Source organism: Eucalyptus grandis, chromosome 10 (genome assembly GCF_016545825.1).
Source record: "Eucalyptus grandis isolate ANBG69807.140 chromosome 10, ASM1654582v1, whole genome shotgun sequence".
Taxonomy (NCBI): domain Eukaryota; kingdom Viridiplantae; phylum Streptophyta; class Magnoliopsida; order Myrtales; family Myrtaceae; genus Eucalyptus; species Eucalyptus grandis.
Window position 1 is genome coordinate 24,607,768 of NC_052621.1, and position 23,333 is coordinate 24,631,100.

At 44.3% G+C, this 23,333-nt stretch overlaps 3 protein-coding genes across 6 annotated transcripts; all 3 read right to left on the reverse strand.

The window, feature by feature from the left end:
• Positions 1-75: 75 nt before the first annotated feature.
• Positions 76-2,888, reverse strand: LOC104422382 (proline-rich receptor-like protein kinase PERK10). The gene is made up of 3 exons (XM_010034696.3): positions 2,873-2,888; positions 2,654-2,763; positions 76-1,476 (listed from the first exon to the last, which is right to left on the reverse strand). Exons 1-3 carry the CDS (start codon positions 2,886-2,888, stop codon positions 679-681), a joined length of 924 nt encoding a protein of 307 aa, XP_010032998.2. The 3' UTR covers positions 76-678.
• A 195-nt stretch (positions 2,889-3,083) lies between these two features.
• LOC104422383 (ubiquitin-activating enzyme E1 1-like) lies at positions 3,084-11,217 on the reverse strand. Of its 3 annotated transcripts, none has more exons than XM_010034699.3 (7): positions 11,021-11,217; positions 10,249-10,631; positions 9,327-9,544; positions 5,718-6,512; positions 4,538-5,406; positions 4,008-4,440; positions 3,084-3,856 (listed from the first exon to the last, which is right to left on the reverse strand). In XM_010034699.3, the coding sequence occupies exons 2-7, from the start codon at positions 10,616-10,618 to the stop codon at positions 3,260-3,262; spliced, it is 3,282 nt and encodes a 1,093-aa protein (XP_010033001.3). In that variant the 5' UTR covers positions 10,619-10,631; positions 11,021-11,217; the 3' UTR covers positions 3,084-3,259. The 3 variants fall into 3 exon arrangements, with proteins under 3 accessions (XP_010033001.3, XP_010033000.3, XP_010032999.2); XM_010034698.3 differs by having other exon boundaries at positions 10,249-10,634; XM_010034697.3 differs by lacking the exon at positions 11,021-11,217 and having other exon boundaries at positions 10,249-10,966.
• A 3,045-nt stretch (positions 11,218-14,262) lies between these two features.
• On the reverse strand, positions 14,263-19,322 carry LOC104422384 (dual specificity protein kinase shkB). Of its 2 annotated transcripts, none has more exons than XM_039303784.1 (4): positions 18,508-19,322; positions 17,298-18,378; positions 15,694-15,989; positions 14,263-14,530 (listed from the first exon to the last, which is right to left on the reverse strand). In XM_039303784.1, the coding sequence occupies exons 1-4, from the start codon at positions 18,921-18,923 to the stop codon at positions 14,524-14,526; spliced, it is 1,800 nt and encodes a 599-aa protein (XP_039159718.1). In that variant the 5' UTR covers positions 18,924-19,322; the 3' UTR covers positions 14,263-14,523. The 2 variants fall into 2 exon arrangements, with proteins under 2 accessions (XP_039159718.1, XP_039159717.1); XM_039303783.1 differs by lacking the exon at positions 14,263-14,530 and adding an exon at positions 14,813-15,074.
• Positions 19,323-23,333: the final 4,011 nt, after the last annotated feature.

Sequence of the window (23,333 nt, forward strand, 5' to 3'; positions counted from 1 at the left end):
CCGGGAACAACTGCCACGGTAAGGTGTGTCAACATTCCGCGCCCGAAACAACAACAACAACAACAACAACAACAACAACCCCAACAACGAGGTTAAAAGATGTTCGTTTATCAGGAATGTGCCATGGAAACTTCACAGCGCTGGAAAATCTTACAACATCAATCGCTATTACATATGTTACAAGGCCATGTGATAATCGAAGGGACATGGGGCATGTTCATAGTCCTACCTCTCCTGTCACGGTTTGTCACTACTTTTCCCATACATGACGATAAAGAAAAAGGGAACAAGACACTAAACCAAAAAAAAGAGTCAAAAAGTCAGCTTGACTTTTGCTCATCTCCCCCCCAACCCCACCTGGTGATGGGGCACCATGCTTGTGCTTTCCCAGTTATTATAGGGCCTATGCTTGTTTCCCCATTAATAATGAGGAAGGAAAAAAAAGATGAAATTTTATCTTCAAGAATTGGAAAAAGCTTGAAGAAGATCAAATCTAAAAAGAGGGTTCAAACCAAAAAGGGAACTTACAATTAGCAGGGCATGATGATGGTATTAAGATAAACCAATCACATCAAATGCGTTCGCATGGCGGGTGCGATCGCAGTCGTCGTCGCGTGTCGATGGCGTCTCGCAGATTATGTGATTGACTTGATTCAGTAGAACGAGAGGGCCGGATAATTAGAGCGGTGCGCATGTACAGGAGGGGCACTTGACGAGGCCGTTCTCGTTGCAGTCCGTGCAGCTCCGGAAGCCGCTCTTCTCGCTGTAGAGCTTGTGGCTGCCGTCGCACTCGCCGCACAGGACGAACCGGTAGCCGCCGCAGGCGTCGCAGACGCCGGGCTCCGCCGCCGGCACGCCCTCCACCAGCTTCTTCAGCTCCCCGATCTCGTTCAGCTGCCGCACCTCCTCGGCGCCGCCCACGTACCGGCCGCCGATGAACACCCGCGGCAGCGCCAGCTTCCCCTTCTGGCCGCCGCCGCAGCCGAGGATCGCCTGGAGCTCCGCCATGAAGCTGGAGTCCATCGACAGGTCCCGCTCGTCGATCCTCACGCGGAAGCCGCGCAGGATCGAGCGGACGGCCTTGCAGTCCTCGAAGGTCGACCGCACCACGCGCAGGCTCGTGAAGTAGACGACAATGCGGTTGCTGTCGGCCCCGGGGATCGAGACAGGCGAGCCGGGCCGCTGCGCCTTGACGGGTTCGGGTTCGGGTTCGGGCGTGGGGCCGGGGAGGGAGCGGGAGCGCAAGAGGGAGGAGGCGGCGGCGACGGTGGGGCGGAGGAGGATGGGGCGGTTCCGGGGGGGAGAGGAGAGGGGAGGAGGGCTCGGCGCAGAGGGCCTGGATGTCCTTGAAGGTGGTGCATGAGAAGATGCCGGAGGAGGACGACGACGGCGACGGCGAGGATGGCGGGCCGCGGGCTTTGACCGTCGATCTTTTGGCCCACGGCCGCCACATTGAGGGCGGATGCAGAATTTTCCCTATCTTTCTCTCTTTTCTTTTCTTTCTTTCTTTCTTTCTTTCTTTCTGGATCTTCCCGAAACGAAACTCGACGAGGGGTCGGAGACGGAGCTTAGCTAAGGGCGTGGGAGATGAATTTGGGCACAGTGAAAATGGCGATGGTTAGAGAGAGAGAGAGAGAGAGAGGGGAATGTGGGTGCGTTTTGCTGTTGTGGAAGGGAGAGATTGATGAAAGTTTTGGTTGCTTGAAGCGAAGGCATGCGGAAGGAAGGGAGGAGGAAGGAAAGGGAGAGAATGGTGCGGATTTTCGATAGAGAGAGAGAGAGAGAGGAGAGGTTGGTTAAGGTAGTTGAGAGAGGGAGGGTAGGGTTAATTGCAATTTTTTTTTATTTCTTTTTTAGGTTTTTTTTAAAATTTTAACTTTTTTTTTCAAATGGGGTTATTAAAATGGATAGTTTTGGGGATGGAAAAAGGGGAGATGAGAGGTTAATACGATGGATGGGATAATCTTGCCTAATTATAGATCAGCGGTCCTAATTCACTTTCAAAATCAAAGGTCGATTTCACCCCTCGTTTTTTTTTACTACTTTGACAGCCTGGTCGGATGTCTCTATTGTCGCTTCACTGATGGTACTAGGTACTGCTGACTGCTACTCCGATCGGGGGATACGTCCTGGTCTAGTGACAGGATCAACTAGCCGCATCTTCGAAGGTGGAGACTAATCTAACCTTGACATAATTACTTGGAAAATAGAAGTCGCGTAAGAATATTTTGGTTAACCGAATAAATGCCACTCCACCCGCACGTACAGCTTAGCATGAGGCTCTTAGGACGGGTAGACACGGCGGTCGGACCCTCTCGAATGCGTGCGCGTCGACGCGGGTGAGCGAACCGCACCAGAGCAGCGAGAGGCGGACAAAAGGCCGATGCGAAATGACCGGGGGACTGGGGCCAGGTAATTACTACTGTCGAGGGATTTTTTTCCTTTTTTTGACAGTCCGGCATGTGCGAACTCATGCAAAAGTAAAGCGAAAGCCTTCAAAAGCTTTGCGAGGAGGTAACAGAGCGAGTGGATTCTGAAAAGCGCCACATGCCTCGCTCGCTGCCTCAGTCAGTACCCGAAGCAGAGAAGTAGCCTAAAAGTGGTGGAGGAGGATAAAAGCCTCGAAACCACATGTTCTGCCCTGGTGGGGAACCTGGAAGAGACTCGTCCGTTTCATGATGCGCCCCAAAGTGCATCGTATTCCATCTGAAATGATTCCATTCTTATCACCTCTCCACACGGAGTCGCTCTTTGAATGAGATGCTTCAACCAGAATAAGCCTTAAAAGCAAACTTCGTAAGCTCCATGGATATACTATTGTTACCTACAGCACTGCAGTTTCCCCCAAAGAAAATCCATGGAAAATTAAAACCTGCCCCTCCCAGCATCGGCTGGTATTCAGCCTTGCCTGTTTCCTGCTCTTGAGCATTTCACAAATTGGACCAAGAAAATCGCGCGCATTGTATATGCCAGCTTGCCATTCAAACCCAGATTTAGGTTGGGCATTCCCCAACTCTTCGGGAAAGAGTTGACATCCTGGTTAAGGCAGGAAATAAAAACTGAAAAACAGCAAGCGCCGAGAATGGTGAATGAAGCAACATTGTACTCAAATGGCTCATATCAGTGTAAAATGTCTGTGACCTACTCTTGTCTTACACTAAAACGTTTTGGGGGACACCTCGTATACTCAAGGAATTTTTAAAGGAAAGTCAAAGCCGCCATGGGACCACCCTAAGACATGGAGAGGATAGAATAGAGCCTAACGGAAGTAAATCGATATTTGAGGGATATCAATGTCATTGCCCTCATCGTCCTCGCACGCTACCACGACATCCAAGTGGCGACGGTATGAAGGGACTTCCAACTTTGCTACTTCTTTAGCCAGATCCACTACTTTCCTGTCCATTCGCTCCTGATGCCTAGGGAACATGCTATTGTACAGCAAGCAACTTCCACAAGAAATGCTATACGCATTTAGGCCCTTATCTTGAAGCCACTGCATAAGCTCCCTCAAAGTCGGGTTGTTCTTGATGATCCACCTATCCCAAACAGTCCAGGTCAAATCACGGTGTTTCACAGCTTGGGGTGGGACCGGCTCAGCCATGGAGAATAGTGGAAGTGCCAAGTTAGCAAAGGTGTTGCGGTAATCCTCCACCTTGTGCCCTCCATCGAGAACCTTGTACAGCTCCAGACAGACAAGTCCAGTGGCCATGGCGGTCGAGGTTGCAATGGCTGGAATGATTCGTCCAGCAATAAACTTGGCTTTAAGTTTGTCCACTTCTGGAATGCTGTAGTTCCTAGCCCTCATGTTGGCTAATGCCGCTATCAAGTCCATGTGATAGTTTGTATCATCATCCTGTACATGAAAGTGCAATATCTGTTAAGGGCTCTGACTAGAAGGAAAGTTAATATATGAAAGAATTCATCGAATTCATAGAACTGTTCCAAGAATGGGAGCTTAGCCATATAGAACAGCATGCATAATGAAAAGAGTGATTCCTACATACCTTCTCAAACTGTATGGGTTTCATTCTAAAACCTGGAGGAAGTTTCAAGCGGCAGTGCTCTAATCTTGTGATAAGGTCATTAATAACCGCCGCATCGTCAAGAGATGCTGTAGAGAGACTGGTCGCCTTCTCATCTGTCACAATATTTGCATTTTCCTTTGGCTGAAAGCCTGGAACGATCACTTTATCAACAGCTTGAGCCATTTTCTTGGGATTTTTAGCCCAGTCAGGAACAGGGATCCCGAAGGTCTCTGCTCTCAGTATCGATGCTGCCATAACAAAATGAAGGTGCCCAGGATCAGAGACCGAGAACTGAAGTGCACAGGGGAAACGTTTTGGTGCAGACCAGAAAGGAGCTCCAGTGCTTGTTAAAGCATCTTCAGGAAATGTATATGTCAACTGCTTCACACGATTAGTGAAATAATCTTCAAACCTGGTACAGAAGAAGAAATAAGTCAATCACCAACTTAATGTAAGTTTTCTAGACATTGGTGTGAAAAACAATTGTGATGAATGTGAAAGAAGAGTACTTCAGACGAGCCCAGGAGATGCAATCTTCAAATGTCTCGCATCTTTCCTTGTCAAGGCACTCAAGTACATGTTCCAAAGTGTCTTTTGCCTGCGCATCGCCAGAATTGATCATTGCCTTGGTGTACTCCACTGGATTAGACAAATAAGCATTCACTTCAGCTGGAGTCTTCTCAAGCAAACCCTCAAACTCGGATCTAGCCCAGGTCAGACAATGGTCAATATTATGTGGAAAAGAGTGCACAGTGCACATTGGTGCTTGTTTCTCTGGAGGGTCTCTTGAGGCACCATAATTTTCAGTAAGATGAGGAATAACCATTTGAGTGTTGCATTTAGCACCAAGTGTTCCTGACTCAAGAAGTGGTTTCTGGAAATATAAGCACTTTTGATCAACATAAAGCCTAGCATTGACATTGTCTAGCGCATTGATCACAACACTCAGATTTTCCCAGAAAGTGTCATCAAAAACATTCTCCGTTTCTGGCCCAACACGATTCTGCAGAGCTTCAACATTAAGACGGGGATTTATTGATGTTGCAGCTGAAGCAGCAACAGTAGATTTGGCCTGTCCAATATTCCAATCACGAAACAGGAACTGTCTGCTGAGATTGCTCTTCTCAATTACATCATCATCGGTGACGGTCAGCTTCCCATGCTTGCCACATGAAACGCCCATGAGGGCAATATTCTTTAGGAATTCACAGCCCAACGCACCAGATCCTACTAAAAATACTTTAGCATCTTCCATTTTCTTTTGCAGCTTGGACCCAAACACGGAAACCTGTGCATCGTAACGGCTATTCCGAGGTTTAAGATCATCAAGATCCAGTGGTTCTGTCGGCAATGATTCCACCGAATCAAAGTAGAAAAACTGCAAAGGTTAATAGAGCAATCACAGCAATGAGTTGTCAGACTTCCACACCTTGACAATAGCCAAATCCACTAATACTGTCCGCGTGTTAAAAGCGCAAAAACACACCTATCACCTTGGTAAAAATCTGAAAGGTCCAAAAATATGGACTTCCAGATATACTGTATTCATGGGAGATGAGCTCATAAAGTCTCAATCACCTTAACCAAATGAAGCTCATAATATGATCATTCAAGAACTATTCAACAGAAAGGGAAGCAAGAGCACGAATTTTAATTCACAGATTCATGCAGCGAGTGAGAAGACTTTACCTGAAAGAGTGGATGGAACTTCCCTGAGCATGCCTTTACAACCTCCTGACCAACAATTCCCCCAAACATGGCTGCCATTGGATTTAAAACTGCCCTAGAACCAAAAGCAAAGTGCTGGAGAAGTTTTGGGTTGATATCTTCCAATTTCCCATCCCCCAAGCTCTCATTTATGCTATTGGCAACAGATATAAGCCTCTGAGCATCCTCTTCTGAGCCAGCAACAGGGTAACGCCCAAACTCTGACACAAACTTATCAAGAGCTTGAAAGGCCAAATGGAGGAGAGGAGGACGATCAAACTTGGAGAAGTCACTCAAAAGAAAATCACCCGGATCTTTTATAGCTTCTTTAAGGGGATTAAACTTCAGCACTTTAGGCAGTTTCACCTGGGTTACTATGCCACCTTTCTCATAAGCTCCATAATTCGTGGTATCTTCCTCAAGAATAAAAGAATAAGGCCTGGCACTCTTGATCTTCCTTGGCTTTCCATCATTCAATTCAGTCATACCATGAACTTCAGAGAATACAACAAGGTCACCATCTTGAAATTCAAGCCTTTCATCATCTACACATGACACTAGGGCAGGATTGTCATTGCCGATGGATGCAATTATGCCTGTATGTGGTTCCTCTCCATCAACATCAAAGACTGTGAACTCTGGTCCAAAATCACAGAATACAGAACCAAAAAGACCTCTAACTTCAGTTTTTATAAAAGAGATAGGAGGTTGATGAGTATGGCAATAATCATCGAATTCGATGGCTTTCTGAAGATCAATATCTGTAAATACAACGGCCTACACCACCCAAAAATGAGACAAGACACATTAGCTATAATCAATTACAAATTGCATTCAAATTGCATGCTATAGTTTTCAAAATTTACAATTGATCACTCAGTATCCCCAGGTGTTTTGCAAGGCATTACAGTTTGTATGAATTGTCACTCCCCTAAACTCTGTTTTAATAAGAAGTAAGGAACAGCAGTTTATTGCAGGGATTTTTCTCGAGAATAGAGAGAATACAAGGCATAAATCTAAAATCTACAACTAAATAAAGGTAGAGGATACAATCAGATTGAATAATATCATCAATGTTCTCATCAGACTCCAGAGAAAAAGATAACTCAAATGCCTCATCAGTCATACGTATGCTGAGCAATTTAAATATAGCAGCTCAAACAGCTTTCCCTTCCATTGGATCTGTGCAAATCATCCGTGTGCATAAGTACTACTCGATGTTGTCCGATCAATTTATCAGACCAGCAGATAAAAATTGAGGAGATGTTTAAGAAAAGGTTAATGTTCAATTGGAGACTGATGTATCCATTTCACCAATAAAATGAATGGTCATATCTGAAAAAAGTGAAGTCGAGCAAGGAAACTAGAGTAAGGTTGCCCAGTTAACATGAGTCCTCTATCTCTCTCCATAGATGGAGCAGAATTCACTTTTTCAATAAGTGCCCACTCACACTGAAGGAGTGATTATCTATTCGAAGTTCAATTAGGAAGCAAAGACACTTCAAATTGTACATAGAGGCACGGTAAAAGCGGATTACCCTATTAAGTTCATCTCCTCATAAAAAGAACAAGCAAGGAAACTTTCTCACACATTCTATGCCACAACATCACATCTTCAAACCCTTGAACTATCAATTGACAAGAAGTAATGACCATGAAACAAGCTCACATCAAAATTCAATAGAACCAGTACATTAAGTCCCAAGTCCCTTTTTTCTTATATTCACCAACTAAAGCCAATACCCAAGAAACAAGGGACGTGTAATACAAAGCAGATATATTATGCAACAACAGACGTGTCATCAGAACTTAAAAAATCATATCTGTTTGGCATTGCTGTATCTCCTGGTCCTTGGAACTATACACATGCCTTTTGCATTTTCTTGTGCTACAGTATATTGTCACCATGGCTACCACTGGGAGATTTCTCAAGGTGTTGTAGTGATTAATAATTCAAATGTTTTGCATATGATCTACTACTCAACTTATTTCTTCATCACTAAGCATTCTTGCACCCTAAAACTGCTGAAAACCTAGAGAAACTTTTATATATAGAAGCCAGAAGCCTTGAACGAGAGAAGTTACAAAAACATGTATTTTGTTTGAGTAAAATTTTACCACTCTAACTCTGAACTACTGCTTTTGAAAGCCTTATAGATCTCTCTGTTGTAGATTTTTGAAAGCAAAACTATTCCAAAATATCACCCAAACACCTCGCTCCATTTGTTTGTATAAACTACAGAGACCGGGTATTGATGTCCTGGTATCAATTCCAGATTCTATTGAACTTCCTCAAGGACAAAGGCTCCCAGAAAGGATAGAGAAGTTACACCAAAAAAGATACTTAGTTTTGTATGACCAATCTTCCATCTATTTTATACTCCAAAATCAACTACAGACTAGTAACTTATGTCCTGGTATCTATTTCAGGTTCCATCAATCTCTATCAAGGCCAAAAGCCCCTAGAAAGAAGAGAGAAGCCAGCAAGACAAACGATGCTTACTTTTTAATCACCAATCTTCCATCTACCGTATGACCAACAAAAAAACTTACATCTACCTATCTTCTATGAACAGAATGATATGGTTTTATTTGTATAGTATGTGACCCAGTTTGGTCATGTTGAATGACATTTGAAATGGGTTGGTTGTGCTTGACAAAGACCTTCGCATGCTCCATTAGGCAGATGATCAGGAGATGGAGAGGTAGTTTAGAAGAGGCATGGAAGGTGAAGAAGGACATGATATGAGATGATAAGGAAAGGAATGGAGCATTTAGAGCTTGATCAAGCACAATGGTTTAATAGGATTAATATTGTCAACCTCAGTTGCATAAAGCTTGTGTCGTTGTTACTTTATGTGATCCCAATTAAGCATTACTACATCAGATATTACTGATAGTAAGCACCAGTGAATCATAAAAACTGCTTGTGATAGTGTTACAATAAGACGCTCACTTTTTTGCTTTAAGACACTATCAATACTCCCGCCATGAATTATACTCATTAAAGGACACAGCAACGCTCCAGTTGTCCTAACAAATTATTGATGTGTTGCCTAAACCCATAGCCCTTCAGCAATAGCAAGGAAACCACCATTTTCTTGCTAGTAAAGTTAGCTAAAAAATAACCTCTTCTTACCTCGATGCAGCTCATTCTAATATTAGCACAATAGATATAACTAATCTTTTTGTCAGGTATGACTACTAAGAAGCACCAACCATCAATAGCCTACCATGCTCACTTCTCCCCAATCCATGTTTAAGATTGGTTGCAAAGAAAACCTCGGAAACCATGGATTCAAATATTTTTTCATAGTTCCGGATTATACCCAGACCATGTACAATCATCATGACAGCTTAAGAATATAAATAGCAATCATAGCAAACAAACGGCCAAGTAACATCTTTTTAGATAAAAAACTTCCAACTTCTCAGAAACCCAGGGGTTTCAGTATTTTTCATATTTCATAATTACACCCTCATCATGGGCAATCATCCTGACAGCTTGATAAAATAAGTCGCAATCATAGCAAATGGCCAACCAACATCCTTTTTAGGGAAAAATCTCGACTGAAGAGACATGTAGATTACCTGGAAGTCAGAAAGACGCTCTTTTGTCAGTTTTGTTGTAAGAGTAGTGACAACCACTGCATTATTGAGCTCTTGCAACTTCTCTACCGAGGCAAGTGCCCTGTTCTTACCAACATCGCGTTCTGAAAAGAGAAAATTGCCTGACAAATCCCACAGTTGCACCACACCTTCATCATGCAAGGTCACTGACTTGACACCAGCAAGAACAAGATTCTTTGCTGCACGAGTCAAAGTTAAGTTAAGAAACAAAAATTATGTCCAGCTCAACTATATGTATCACATTAACATGCAACACCAATAAACAATAAGACCGGGATGGAATGACCAATCTGTAGCATACTTAAGGCACAGTCAAATGGACGTATACTCTATGGGCAAAGATAACATGGTTAGTAGGTCACATTACCAACAACTACTGTAATTAAAGATTACTCCATGAAATTTCCCCAAGTCAGATTATTCTCATACAGAACCATATTCATCCTTTTTTCTTGCTTTGGCCAAATAGAATTTGAAGTTTTCTATGGACCTTCTGCACTTAAAGCTGTTCAGATTGTAAACCTCAGTGAAAGGGCAATAGATTGAACATTCGCTAAAAGAAGAACAAGCCACAAAACAGTGATGTCAAAGTAAAAGTTACTGTTAATTTATAATCTATAAGGCTAATTCCCGAGAAATTCCAACATACTCCAGAGAAGGAAGACATAGAAAATGAAAGCAGATGCAAGTACAACTATGTATTACAAAAACATTAAGGCGATGACTGAAAACGCTGAAACTAATGGTCCAAAATGAGACAAAAACTTCGCGCGTCATAACTACCGGATGCACCGATAAATAGAAGATTAGGACATGCTGAATTTAATAGAATCGCACACATGCCATAACAGGTCATTAACCATCTGCTTCAGCTCATACATACCAATCTCGACGCCGAGCCCTTGCATCCCTGAGACCAGGACATTCGAAGCGAAGAGCCGCCGCATAGTCTCGCGTCCATAAACCGCAAGCTGCCGGCTGTGCAGATCTTCGTCGATATCCGTCGGCATCGAGCCCCCCAGAGCCATGATCGGCGCTCCGCTGCCGCTGCTGCCGTTGCCGCTGTCGGCGTTGCTCTTGCCGTTTCCCGTCGCGGTCAGCTCGGGAGGTTCGAAGCAGCCGACGCGGTTCTTCTTGAGGCGGGAGACGCCGGCCGACGAGGCGGCGCCGCTGCTGCTACCGACTCCCTCTCCTCCGCTTTCTCCGCCTTCGACGACCTCTCCTTCTTCGCCCGCCCTCTTTCTAGGAAGCATAAAGTGCAGTAAGCTGCTGAACAGGCCACAAAACCCCACGCACACCGTCAACAACAACGACAACCACAACAACAACCACCACAACGACGACGACGACGACGACTTCGAAGACACGAAGACTCGCACGCAATCGAAGCGGAAACAGGCGAGGCCGCCGCCGCCGCCGCGGCGCTCTAGAGCTAGGCCGAGCAGGATCGGCGCCAGGGCCGCCGCGAGGCACAGCCCCGCCGCGCAGCTGAGCTTGAGCCTGAGCATGGCCGGAATCGATCGTTCAACACGACCGGCGCGATGCGGAGCGAAGAGATGGAGAGAGAGAGAGAGAGGGAGAGATTGATCGCGATTGAAGAAGCGGGATTGATCTAGAGAGAGAAAGAGAAGAGAGAGAAGGGGGGAGGGACATACCGATGAGGACGGAGGGCGGAAGAAAAAGAATGGAATCTTCGAGAAGTGAGAGAGACGATGGCGGAGCAGGAGGTGGAGGAGGTGGTTGTATTTGTATCAGAACAGTGAGGGGGGCGTGGTCGTCTTTTTCTCCTTCGAATATTTTCTGCTCCCCTCCCCTCCTCTCCTCTCGAGAAAATGGATTTTTCTCCCGAGGGAGGAGCTCGTGACGTGGCGGAATGCCTGAAGGGGTCATTTTCGGAATTCGGAATGTGCTGGGATGATCTCGGGACGTCCGCGCCAAAATCGGGTCGGGCTCCTCGACCCGGAAACCGGGCTTCCCACGTTGCCATTATTGTTATGCTCTTTTGGAGGGCTTATTTTGTATGTTATTTTATCGATTTCAAAAGATGAAATTAATTATGACCTGGTCATCGTACGCAAATTCGAATTTGGTATATTTGGTCGTATAATTGGTATGGGATACATTTATTTTTTTTATTAAGCAATATGATTATTAACTTAAAAGATTTTAGAGTGTCGTATAATGACTTATGAACACGATTGACTATTTCAGTGAGTTGTATTTATAAATTCGTTATAATTTCATGACGAAATTTGAGAATTATCCATTCCATGCTAATTCTTTATGTATTTGGAAATTCTCTATCGACAAAGCTTGAAATGTGGGTATTTCTTCCTCCCAAAAGGATTTCATATTAGAAACTAATCACCAACAGAAGTTCACGGCATCCATCTCTTTAATTGTGAATTCATCGAGAAAATATATGAAATTTCATCTCTCGAGTCCATCTATAAATCATACCAACATAACACATTCGAATCATTGATAGTGTGGACCTCATGATGGGGCTTGCATGATCAATGTTTTAGATTTTATCGATTTACATGATTTTAAAGACCTTCATCAATAATGAAAAGAATATAATATAAGCAACGACGTAGGATCATAATAATAAACGTAATAGCTTTTATCATCCTACTTATTGTCCTAAGCAAAGAAGAGATGCTTTGGACAAAAAGTTGGGTCCCCACGAGTGTTGATGGCTTAAAGATAGGAGATTAAAGAAGCAGGCATATCTCTCCCCCCACCAAAGCAACTCTAGCAAAGCACATATTCTTTCTTTTTGCCTAGATTCAATGCCAAAGCAACCGGGTTAGAATAAAGTAAACAAGGAGGATTATAAAGAAAGATCAAGAAAAGAATTTATAAGTAAATTAGATAGGATTTAGAGTTACAAGTCTTCCATTATCTAGCACTTGACCTAATCATACCTAAACTTTTATTTTTAAATTGAACGTTCTTCGGACACAATAGCCTAAATGGCCCTTGACGTGTGTTCCAAACTTTGGGAAATTAATTTACAATCAAAATGAATATTAGATTATTCAAAAGCTCATAAGATTGGGCATTTGATCAAGAATGAGCTAATCATAGATAAATTCGATGAAGTTTTACCTCTTGACGTAAGATATGAGCCTATTGGATGAGTCCATAATTAGACAACAAGTCATTAGGGGTGTCAATGGTTCGGTTCGGTTCGGTTTTTAGAAAAACCGAACCGAACCGTTAAAAAATCTTCCGAACCGAACCGAATAAGACCCGAACCGAATACGAACCGAACCGAACTTTCGGTTCGGTTCGGTTCGGTTCGGTTCGGTTTTTCGGTTTTCGGTTTTCGGTTTTCGATTTTCGGTTTTTCGGTTTTCGGTTTTTTTTTTTCGAAATTGAGGGAGAACAGGCTAGAGAGAATAGACGGGGAAATCGGGGGCTTCTCTTCGTTCTTCTAAAAACACAAAAACGAAAGCTTTATAGGGAAAAGTTAAAAGGAAAAGCTGTACAGCAGCAGTAACTGCACTCTGCAGAGAGGAGACAGAGAGGGAAGAGACGTGAACGTGAAGGACAGGCCAGCAGGAGGAAAAAGTGGGCACTGTTCATCTTCTTCCCCCCGCACTCGCTGCCCGTGTCCGCCGTTCGCGAGCCCAGCACAAGCGGCCTAGCGGCCGGTCACCGCCGCTCCGCCGGTCTCGCCCGCGACGTGCAGCCCTGTCGCCCGATCGCCTCCGCCACTGCCCGCTCAGCCGTGCCGGAACGCTCGCCGCCTCCGAGCGTCTCCACCTGCAACCTGACGCCAGCAGATCTCGGGCCGGTCACCCCTCACCTGCGAGCTCGCACCGCCGCTCCGCCAGCGACCCGCGAGCCCGACGCCTGCAGTCGCGCCACCGCTCACTCGTCCCCTGCAGCTCCCCCCTCCGAGCGATGGCACCACAGCAGCTTCCCCTCCGCCGCACCTGAGTGATCTGCAGCCTTCCTCGCCGAGCCCCCTACTGCCAGAGGAGGACTCAGAGCCAGAGGAGACGGGAGTCGGGAGAGATAAAAACGGTTTGTGGATTTTATCGGTTTATGGTTCGGATCGGTTCGGTTAACCGATAAAAAGCCGAACCAATAAAAGAATATTGGTTTTTAACGGGAACCGAACCGAAAACCGAACCGAACCGAAAAAACCGAATTTTTCGGTTCGGTTCGGTTCGGTTTCTGGTTCAGTTCGGTTTCCGGTTCGGTTCCTGACACCCCTACAAGTCATGTCATCTCAAACTTTTAGACCATGCTCATCAGTAAATAGTAGCTATCTCGTGACGTTGTGTTCGAATGAAGTGATTGGCACAACATACACAAGAGCCAATTTCTTTCTCGCGTTCGAACCAACGGCTCTATTACCTCGTACGTGGAGGGGATCAATGGGCAAGCACAGGATGTCATGCTGGCCAGAGAACGCCGCGATCGGCACGCCTGGGCCTGGACCCCTGCACTAGCACGGTTGGGCCTGGTTTTCGTAGGACTATAGGCCCAATGGGCCGACCTAGGCTTGACTTTTTTTGGTGGATTTGACCTTTAAGGCCTGCCGTTAAAAAATTTTGCGGGCTCAAAGGCCCAAAAAATTGAACAGTCCCAGTGACCATTAGGCAAAAAATTTAAAAAATTGAACAGTCAATGATCGCGGGGTAAAGAAAAATACTCTGTAATTTGTTAGTCCTCACATTATTTCACAGTTTCCCAATCCCCGCTCACATGTTTGACGCTCTTGATCTCTAAAATCATTTGTTGATTTCATTTTTTCTTTTTTCGCCTTTTTTCCCTACAACGATGTGCTCTAAGGATCGCAATGAAAAACCACCATGATGACGATGGCCATTTTCTATCACCCCAATTCAATCCAGATTTCAATAGACAAAACTCATTCAAGTTGTTTGATAAGTTCCGCAATGATCGCATCTATGCGTCGGCACTGCCTTGGCAATTAGCCATCTAGTGATGACGAGATATAAAAACCCGATGATTGGTGAAATCGCCGGGGCAAAATGTCACAAGCTGGTTACTGCTGGAATGCTAACTCGGAGGAAATCCCTATTCCCTGATAAACCCCAAGAAGAAGAAGAAGAAGAACCCGATGATGGGTGAAATCGCCGGGGCGAAATGTCACAAGCTGTTTACTGCTGGAATGCTAACCCCTGAAGAAGAAGAAGAAGAAGAAGCAACTGCGACAATAGTTTCAAAGAGAAAAAGAGAGAGAGAGAGAGAGAGAAAGAGAGTTGAGACGACTAGATTCTTTCGATATCAATGTGCAAAGCTTGTGCTGCGACTAATAATGCATGTCGTGGGGCTGAATCGTACCACGGTGTGTGATGTGTGAGGACAAATTGAACATGGACCAAATGATAACCCGGTAAGGTCGGATAACCTCACATTTTCCTAACGGAAAAATAAAAAATAACCCATCCGAGTAATCATCATAGTATGCCAAAATATTCCTTAATGAGTGCTAGCATCGACAATTTTATGATTGGTACTTTTTCACGCCGGAGTTACCGATTTATCAAAACCATCGGTCCCTCGAAAGTTCTATTTTCCTATTCAATCTAATGGTCCAGATCGCACAAGGGACCGGTCCCATGCATCGCCGGGTCGGAGGACCGAAGTACTCAAAAGGAAAATGACCATAGAGACGCGCTTCCATCTTTCTAGCTCTCTGCTCAGCTCAGATCAATCTCTGTCCTAACAAAAAGTAAAGAAAAATTTCACGATCCACATCCTCAATATGAACACCGAGGTAGGCCCCTTTGGAAAAAAAAAACATGTCATTACGACTTTTCACCGCCGAGGGCGAGAGACATACAAACCAAGAGGGACCCCAAGAGCACCCCACAAATCGAACAGCACTCGAAGATTGTCGTCCCTTATCCATCCTCCTCCCCATCTTTTGCCCTCTCTCTCTCTCTCTCTTCCCCTTCCCTTTTTTCTCATGAATCAACCAAAAGTTACACCGCACGACCCGCTGGTCGGATCCACACGCTGGATAAAGTAATTCCTCGTCGCTCACATCTCAGTCACAGTCGACGTTTAGTGTCATGATGGGGTGTGTGTAACGTCGCGATTCGGCGATGGTTCATAAAGATGATGAAAAATATTCTCCTTTCTGGCATCGAAAGGGAGCGGAGAAGTGGATGACGGGGTGGTAAAGGGGAAAAGACCGAAAGATCTATTTCGTTCCTCATATGCAAGTTTCGAGCATCTACACCTTTGCACGTAAGTAGCACCCGGTGATCATGGGTGCAGCATTGGATACAGCTAGGATTCTAAATAATGAGAGATCCAGATGCACGATACAGGTTACCTGTCATCGTTGCCACTGTTAATGTAGTGGAGCAAGAGCGAGACAATCTCAGAAAACTGAGGGCGCTTCGAAGGACTGTTGTTCCAGCATTTTGTCATCAGATTCCTCAGGAATTGTGGGCAGTCCTTTGGAATGTCCGGCCTGAGTCCGCAAGCCGCGATCCCTACCGCCGCCTGAACTGGAGAATAAGCAGCATAAGCTGCCTCCCCGGTCACCATCTCCCACAGTACCATTCCGAAACTGTAAACATTACTCATGCATGTCTCACTCACACTTTCGGGATCGCCTGCAATTATCTGTCAAAATCAAAACTGGAGTTATTGCATATCTCTTTCAATTTAATCACATAGGTTTGCACGTTCAACGTTTCTCTTTTCATTTTCCAGTTCACTAATAGCTGCTTGCAGCTTGTTTCTTCAGAGACAATGCTTATTATTTTATCATAGTTCTGCTCAATCTGTCTATCCTTGCAAACAATCAATGAGATGGAAAATGTATCGAAAATTATTGAACTTTTATGGGTCCAGCACCAGGATCAGGCTGAATCCTATCACTAGTTCCACCAAATAGAAGGAGGCGATCTAGAGCACTGTGACTGAATAATGGATAATGAGGTACAATTGATGCTGGATCCCTATAATACGGCTCTGCCGAAAAGGTCACTGAAATGAAGCTCATTAGGAAGATAACAAAAGCGCCATCAATGGGGGCTCCACCGATGGACCTAGTTCTAATAACAGGTGCCAAGTGCCCACTACGTCTTCTATGGTCGTGGCCTGGAAATGATGGGATTTAGTGAAAGGCATAGAATTGCTTAGGTAATGGTAGACAATTATACACCAGTAACAGCAAAAGTGAAAGCAATAATGAAAGGCATGGAAGGCATGCTCAATGAATGATGTCACAATAATGACTAAAGTCCCTTTTGGGAAGCAAGGAATGAGCAACCTTGTAAAGTGCTGCCTCTGTGCACGGAATCTGGTTGAATAACTTGCACAATGACAAGGAAAAAGAGCGAAATAAAGCATGGAATATTTCTCCCGAAAGACATGCTAGATTAATTGAACAAGAGGTGCAGAGTACAGATTTTACGCGGTATGGTAAAATGACAACTGGAAAGCAGGCAACAGGGTAATCCAACCGGTGATAGTCAACTTTAGGTTACACAATTTATATCCAAAAAGTTTGTGATAAGATTTAGAATGTTTAAAGAAGATTGGACAATCCAAAGGCAAACAGCATGTGATCGAATGAATACAACTGCCACAAAAATATTCTTGAGTGATACTTCGAAACTTCAATCATACACACGGAAAAAGTTTATCGAGTTAAAGATTGGACAGTTATCCACCGTGAGCTATCTACATGTGGACTAACAAAGCTAGTTGAGATTTGCAGCAACATGTGTCGGTGAAGAAATAGCAACATATAAACTGGGCTTGATCCAATTTTGGATGTGTTGGGGATTTTATCTGTGTAGAACACCAACCTAATAGTTAAGACCGTGCTTGATGAGTATAGTGTTTGTAGAGAAGGAGAACAAACATGGTATACTATTTAAGTGCGAATCAGGACTGAACAATATGATGCAGCAGAATACAAACCTCAGGAGCCAGCCACCGGTAACCATCGGTTTCATACTCCATTGCTTCACCAACACTCTTACAAGCAGCAACAATGCCCATATCCCCCAAGCAGGCATTCCCATGTCGGTCAAGCAAAATTCTCTGTGTATTGAGGTCTCTATACGTGATGCCGTGTTCGTTCATAAACTTGATTCCTTCCACCACATCGATTGCGATTCTGACAATCTCCCTGATTTGAAGCTTCTTGCTTTTAAGCATCAAGTCATGAAGAGATCCACCTTCCATCAACTTCGTTACAACGCATAGGCCATGACTTTCCTCTATGCAGACACCAATAAATTGCAGAACATTTTTATGCCCACAAGTCATTAGTTCCAAAAAGTCTTTCCTGAGCTCAAATTCATAGGAGTTCCCCTTATCACAACCCTTGAGCTTCTCGATCCCCACTCTCCTACCCTTATAGACCCCCTTGAAAGAACTCGGGCCAATCTGATCGATGAATTCGAGATTGTCCGAGTTCAGAAGCCATTTCGCAATCTCGTCCCCGCCCGACTGTATTGTCTGCCACTCATCAACTGAGATGACAAATGATGATGTAGGCAGGGGCATCTGAAGCTGAACCTTTGGATACAGATTCTCACTACCATTTCGATAATTCAGTTCCCCCACATCATCTTCGGCCTGTCCTACTTCTCTACTGTTTGCGGTCTCTTCTTGACAGCCACATAGCCCAAAAGCCAGCTTCACAGTGGCGGGTCTGTGCTTCTTCATGGCCAGCTTCAGGGCATTCTCGATTCGGGTTTTGAACATCCTTTCTTGCTCTGCTTGCACTAACAGAAGCACAATCCCTAGTGTAAACCCCTTCTTCTCAAAGATCTGGATCTTCTTGCAGCAAATGGAGGCATTGTCAAGGGCCCCTGACATCACCGACCACGAGATTGACGAGTTGCAGGCAAATGTGAGCTTAAAAACTGACCCATGGACCTCATCCTGCGACACCTCTTGGATAAGAATCGCGGGACGATCATCCCCCGAAGCCTGCTCCATCAACTTGATATGGAGAAACACATCCTTCATATCAAACCCTGCTTGTGCATAACTGCCCAAAGAATCACCCAACCACAACACATCGCATCAAGAAACATACACGAAAGAAGCGCCCTAGAAAAGTTAAGCAGAGCAAGTAACATCGAATCGAGTCAAGACCAGCTTCGGAATCGAATCAAACCTGAGAGGCAAAGAATCGTAATGCTTGCGGATGTTGGAGACGAGCTTCTCGGGCAGCTGGCTCCCCGGGTACAGCTGGGTCAAGCTCCTCACGACGCTCCCCCACACCATCCTCCGGCAGCCGTCGATCTTGGAGGCCTGCGGCGCCCCGTCGCGCGACGAGTCCAGATTCAGCGAGTTCTTCAGCGACGCGATGGCCTCCGACACGTTCCGGCTGAGCCTCTGCAGCTTCTTCTGCATAACCGACGACGACGACGACGACGACGACGACGGCTCCCTCGCTCCCCCGGACGACGCCGCCCCCGCGGCCCCGGCCGGCGACCCCTCGGACCGGTCGTGGGTCCGCATCAGGACCTGCTCCACCATGTCCTCGTCCGTGCTGGCCCGGCTCGACCAGCACTCCAGAGCAGCAGCCATTGGGCTTGGGTCGGGTCGAGATCCCGAGTCAGAGAAGTCCCGAATGCGAGCGAGCCAGGAACACCCTCCCTCTCTGCAAATCTTGCTTCACTCCCCAAGTTCAGGAGAACAGAAAGTTGCTCTTTTGCCGGCATGCATCATCAAAAGAATCATTTTTCCTTTCTGGGTTCCGGATTCCCATTGAGCCCGGCTCGGAGGAACGAATTCAGGAGAGAAAACGACGGTGGTGGATGGATGGCTGGCTTCCTTCGGGGGGGCTGCGTTTTATCGATGAGGGCCGGGGGCTTGATGATGGGTGGTGAATTGATTAGACGGGTGCGTGATGACCAGCGAGAGCGACGCATGTGAGAGTGTTCGGGCTGGCTGTTTTTATATACCCCGATGCGGGGCGGGGTTGAATCGTGAATTTTCATCGCGGACCGGCCGCGGTCGTCGTGGTCGTAAACGAACGAAAATTCGAGCTCGACGATGACGGGGGGGATTGAACGATGATGCATCCGAGAGTCCGAGTCCGGTGCCCCCAGGAGAGCGAGATGTCGCTTTGATACGTCGGACCAAACCGAAAACATTTGACCCATGCTACTGGCGAACCTACTTGACAACCATAGGTGCTGGTCAACAGCCGAGTCGCCTTCGAGAATTTAGCTGAACTCGCGGCGGCTTGGCTAAACAGAATTTTAACTTGACTTTTTAGTTAAATTAGATTAAAAATTAAAAAGCTAGAAGTTTTTAGAAAAGAAAAAAAAAATACAGGTGGATTGGGGTCAGCCCTCTTGCTTGTAGTCACCGCTCCATCACCGGTGGGGCGTCAGCCATGGCCGGCAACGTTGTTGACACCTCAGCGAGGACTAACGGGGTTGTTGACGTCTTATCGAGGGCTTGCCCAAAAGAGAGAGAGCTATGACCTTCTAATGGTCGTCGATCGTTGGCCAAACCTGCGCGAGAGCCAACGACCCTCCATCAAATCTGGGAAAGAGTCACAACCCTCTCAATGTCCTTGTGAGGGCTAGCGAGCCCTCACCTCTGTTCCATGAGGGTCACTAGCCCTTGCCAATGCCCACCAACTATGAGGCAATGTTGGCGATGGCCAGCCATAGGAGGAGGGCTTGGTTTTTTCTTTTTTCTGTGTGTGTGTTTTTTGTTTTTAAGTTTTAACCTTTTCTTTAGCTTGTCTTTTTTATGATTTTTTTTGGATTATTCAACATAATTTAATTAAGGATTTTTAGTGCATTAGTTAACCTTAATGCCACTTAGGACATCATGTGAGAGATAAAACATTTAAAAAAATTAAGTTATTATTTTCTATTAGTCAAATTAGACTAAATTAGTGGAAAGGCTCGATTTTCATAGAATATTGACTCTTAATTGAGCCACAAGCCCTCGCTGACCACTAATAAAGGTCACTTTGTTTAGGTACTTGCTACCTGCAAGCAAGGTGACCATTGCCCATATCTAGCAAGGATCGGCCTTGTTTGTGGTTGACAAGGGTAGCTCAGGCGAGGCTAGCACTTGCTTGTGGCTTTCGAGGGTAGCCTTGGTCAACCATCGCCTGAGACTTGCCATCGGAAAAAAAAAAAAAAAAATTAAAAAGGTCAAATAAAAAAAGTAAATGACGATAATACCCTTCATCAACTGATGAGATTAGGCTCTTTTTAAAGATTAACATGATCATTTCAAACATTTATGTGAAATTTTCTTTGTTTCTTGAGCTAAGGATAAAGTAATATGAATATGCGTCCATTCCATTGGAATATATAAATAGAATACAAGTATGATCATTGCAAGCAGCCCTCTATGATTCTCTTCACATTTAAAATTATTATTAATAAAGAAGAAAACAAAGTAAGATCACATGCAACTTTATGGATACTGTGAGACTCGAATGGAATGATAAAAGAACTTTTAAAAGTACACTAACAATTATAAAATTTACAACAAAAATGCAATCAAATTTTAAAATTTTCAAAAGGTATAATCAAATCTCAAAACCTATTCAAGAAAGCACCCATCTTGGAGATTCAAAAGTTAGGTTTATTATTATTATATTATTATTATTATTATTATTATTATTATTATTATTATTATTATTATTTGTTGATTTCTAGAAGTAGAGAATTGAGTTGTATTGACCGCCGGATTGAATGGTGTTTCGAAGGGGTTCTGGTGGCACCGTTGCTCCATGGCCAGCGGCCCCCAATTTTGGGCAGCAACCCTCGCTGTGAAGGTGGGGCAAAAACTATCGAGATAAAGACGGGATTTTGAGAGGGGGGAAATTTCAATCACTCGACAAGTTAACACTCTTAGTCATTTTCGGATAAATGATGTGCACTAAATATACTTATTTGATCAGATGCTATTCTTTTATAACAAGAAAACTCGCTACAAACATTGTGACACAACTAAAAGTACGTGCTCGTTGCACGTATACGAAAAAATAATAATATTATAATATAATCAAATCGCTTTGTCAAGAGAAAATTGAATTGTTAATTGATTTAAAAAGTAATTATTGATACAATATAAAAAAATCGTACGCATAGATTTCCAAATTTGAATATTATTTGGGTAAGATTATTTATAAGATAGATGAGACTCTCATATTAAAATTGAGATAGACAAGAGAATACATATATAAAGTATGACATCGGCATAGTATTCATAACTAAATTTAATTGTGGATATTTTTGCGACAAAAAAAAAAAAAAAACTATAGTTCGGTCACGACCCATTAAAAATACCCAATTATCATGCGATGTCATATAAAAACATCATCATTAAAAAAAAATATCTTGCGTTTGGGAAAAAGACTTATTAAGGAATTGACGTATCGACAGGGATGGCGGGGCGTAGGGGGCTGTGGGTCCCGCCTTCTGTAAGACGTGGTCTGCCATGTGCCCCACCACATGGCACTGCCATGATCGCCAAGGCCTTCGCGTTTATCCGCCGTTGATTTCGGCGAGAGAGAGAGGGAGGGGTGTCATTATTTGCGAAATTGCCACTGGGGGAAATGACTCGTTTCCCATCCATCATCAGATGCGGTCGAACGAGGCTTTCTGAATCCCCGGGGGTCCCACCCGGTCGAGTCGCCGAATAGATATGTCTTCCCCTATTTTTCGACGATGATCGCTCCGGTGACAAGCACGTCCGTCTTTTCAGTCGCTGCGAAGCGGTGTCGAAATCGATCCACAAGCTCTTAGCCAATGTTCAATTCGATCTTTGCGCTTTGATTCCGGTCGAATCGGTTCTTGTATTCTCTGATTCGAACTCATTTAATTTTATAATAGTAGACTCTCGGCATTTTATATTGATTTATGTGATTATATTGACAAAATTTAAAAGAATTTTAAAAAAAAAAATTAGATCAAAGAGGAGAATAGCTTGTCAGGAATCATTGACCCTTGATAGCGTAGATGGGACAAGGGCATTGCTACCCTTACCCCAATACATGCACACTCATGTACACCCTCTCTATTTGATATTACTGTGTCTTTTCTTAATTTTTCTAGCGAAAAAAAGTAATTAATGCACTAAAACAGTTACAGATACTTTTGATTTTACCTTCGTCAAGATCGAACAAAGTGTTTTGAGCACTTTAGTTAGATGCTAAATCAAGAACATGACATCACTTCATATAATTCCAAGAGCTATGTGCCATGCACATATCCAGGTAATTCACACGAGAAAGATCATTCGAGATGAAAAGTGGTGGGGTATGTAGAAGTACGATTGGTTGCTTCTGAAATAACTCCTTTGGTTGCAAAAAAAAAAATCTTTTTTATTTCAGGTGTACCGCGATTGGGTGCTAAAATGACTCTTGCATGCAAAACGACAATCTGTGGTGTTGTGTCGGTTGGTGTGTGGTCCACCGTGAAGGGGGCCTCGAGTCTTGTCTAGCCCAGTCTAACCTCGAACACAACAGCCCGGTCCACATTCTTGTCAATGCTGAGCCCCACTCTGCTGACACATCTCTTCTTGGTCCGCATTCTTGTCAATGTTGGGCCCCGCTCCGCTGACACATCTCTCTCTCTCTCTCTCTCTCTCTCTCATTTTTTCGGCTGATTGAAAAAAGATTTCAACGTGACAATTATCCTTCCCCCCTAATATTTCACCTCTTCGTTGGGATAAAATTCTCTTGTGACGTCGTGCTAGAGTTGGCCGTACATCATCCTTAATCTAGTTTCATCATGCGAAATGAGTAAATCTTCGTAGCGCTCTGCTGACTAACTCGCCAATCTCGGAGTTTTGGATTGATGATGATACCGAATAATTCAACTCAAATCAAACATTTTGTGTTGTGCATGAAACAATTATGGTGATGTCTAGAGTGAATTCTTAGCACTCGTCATCTGCCTCACTCTAGACATTTTTGTACCCCCATAACTCTTCCCTTTATCATAATAAGGGTTTTCA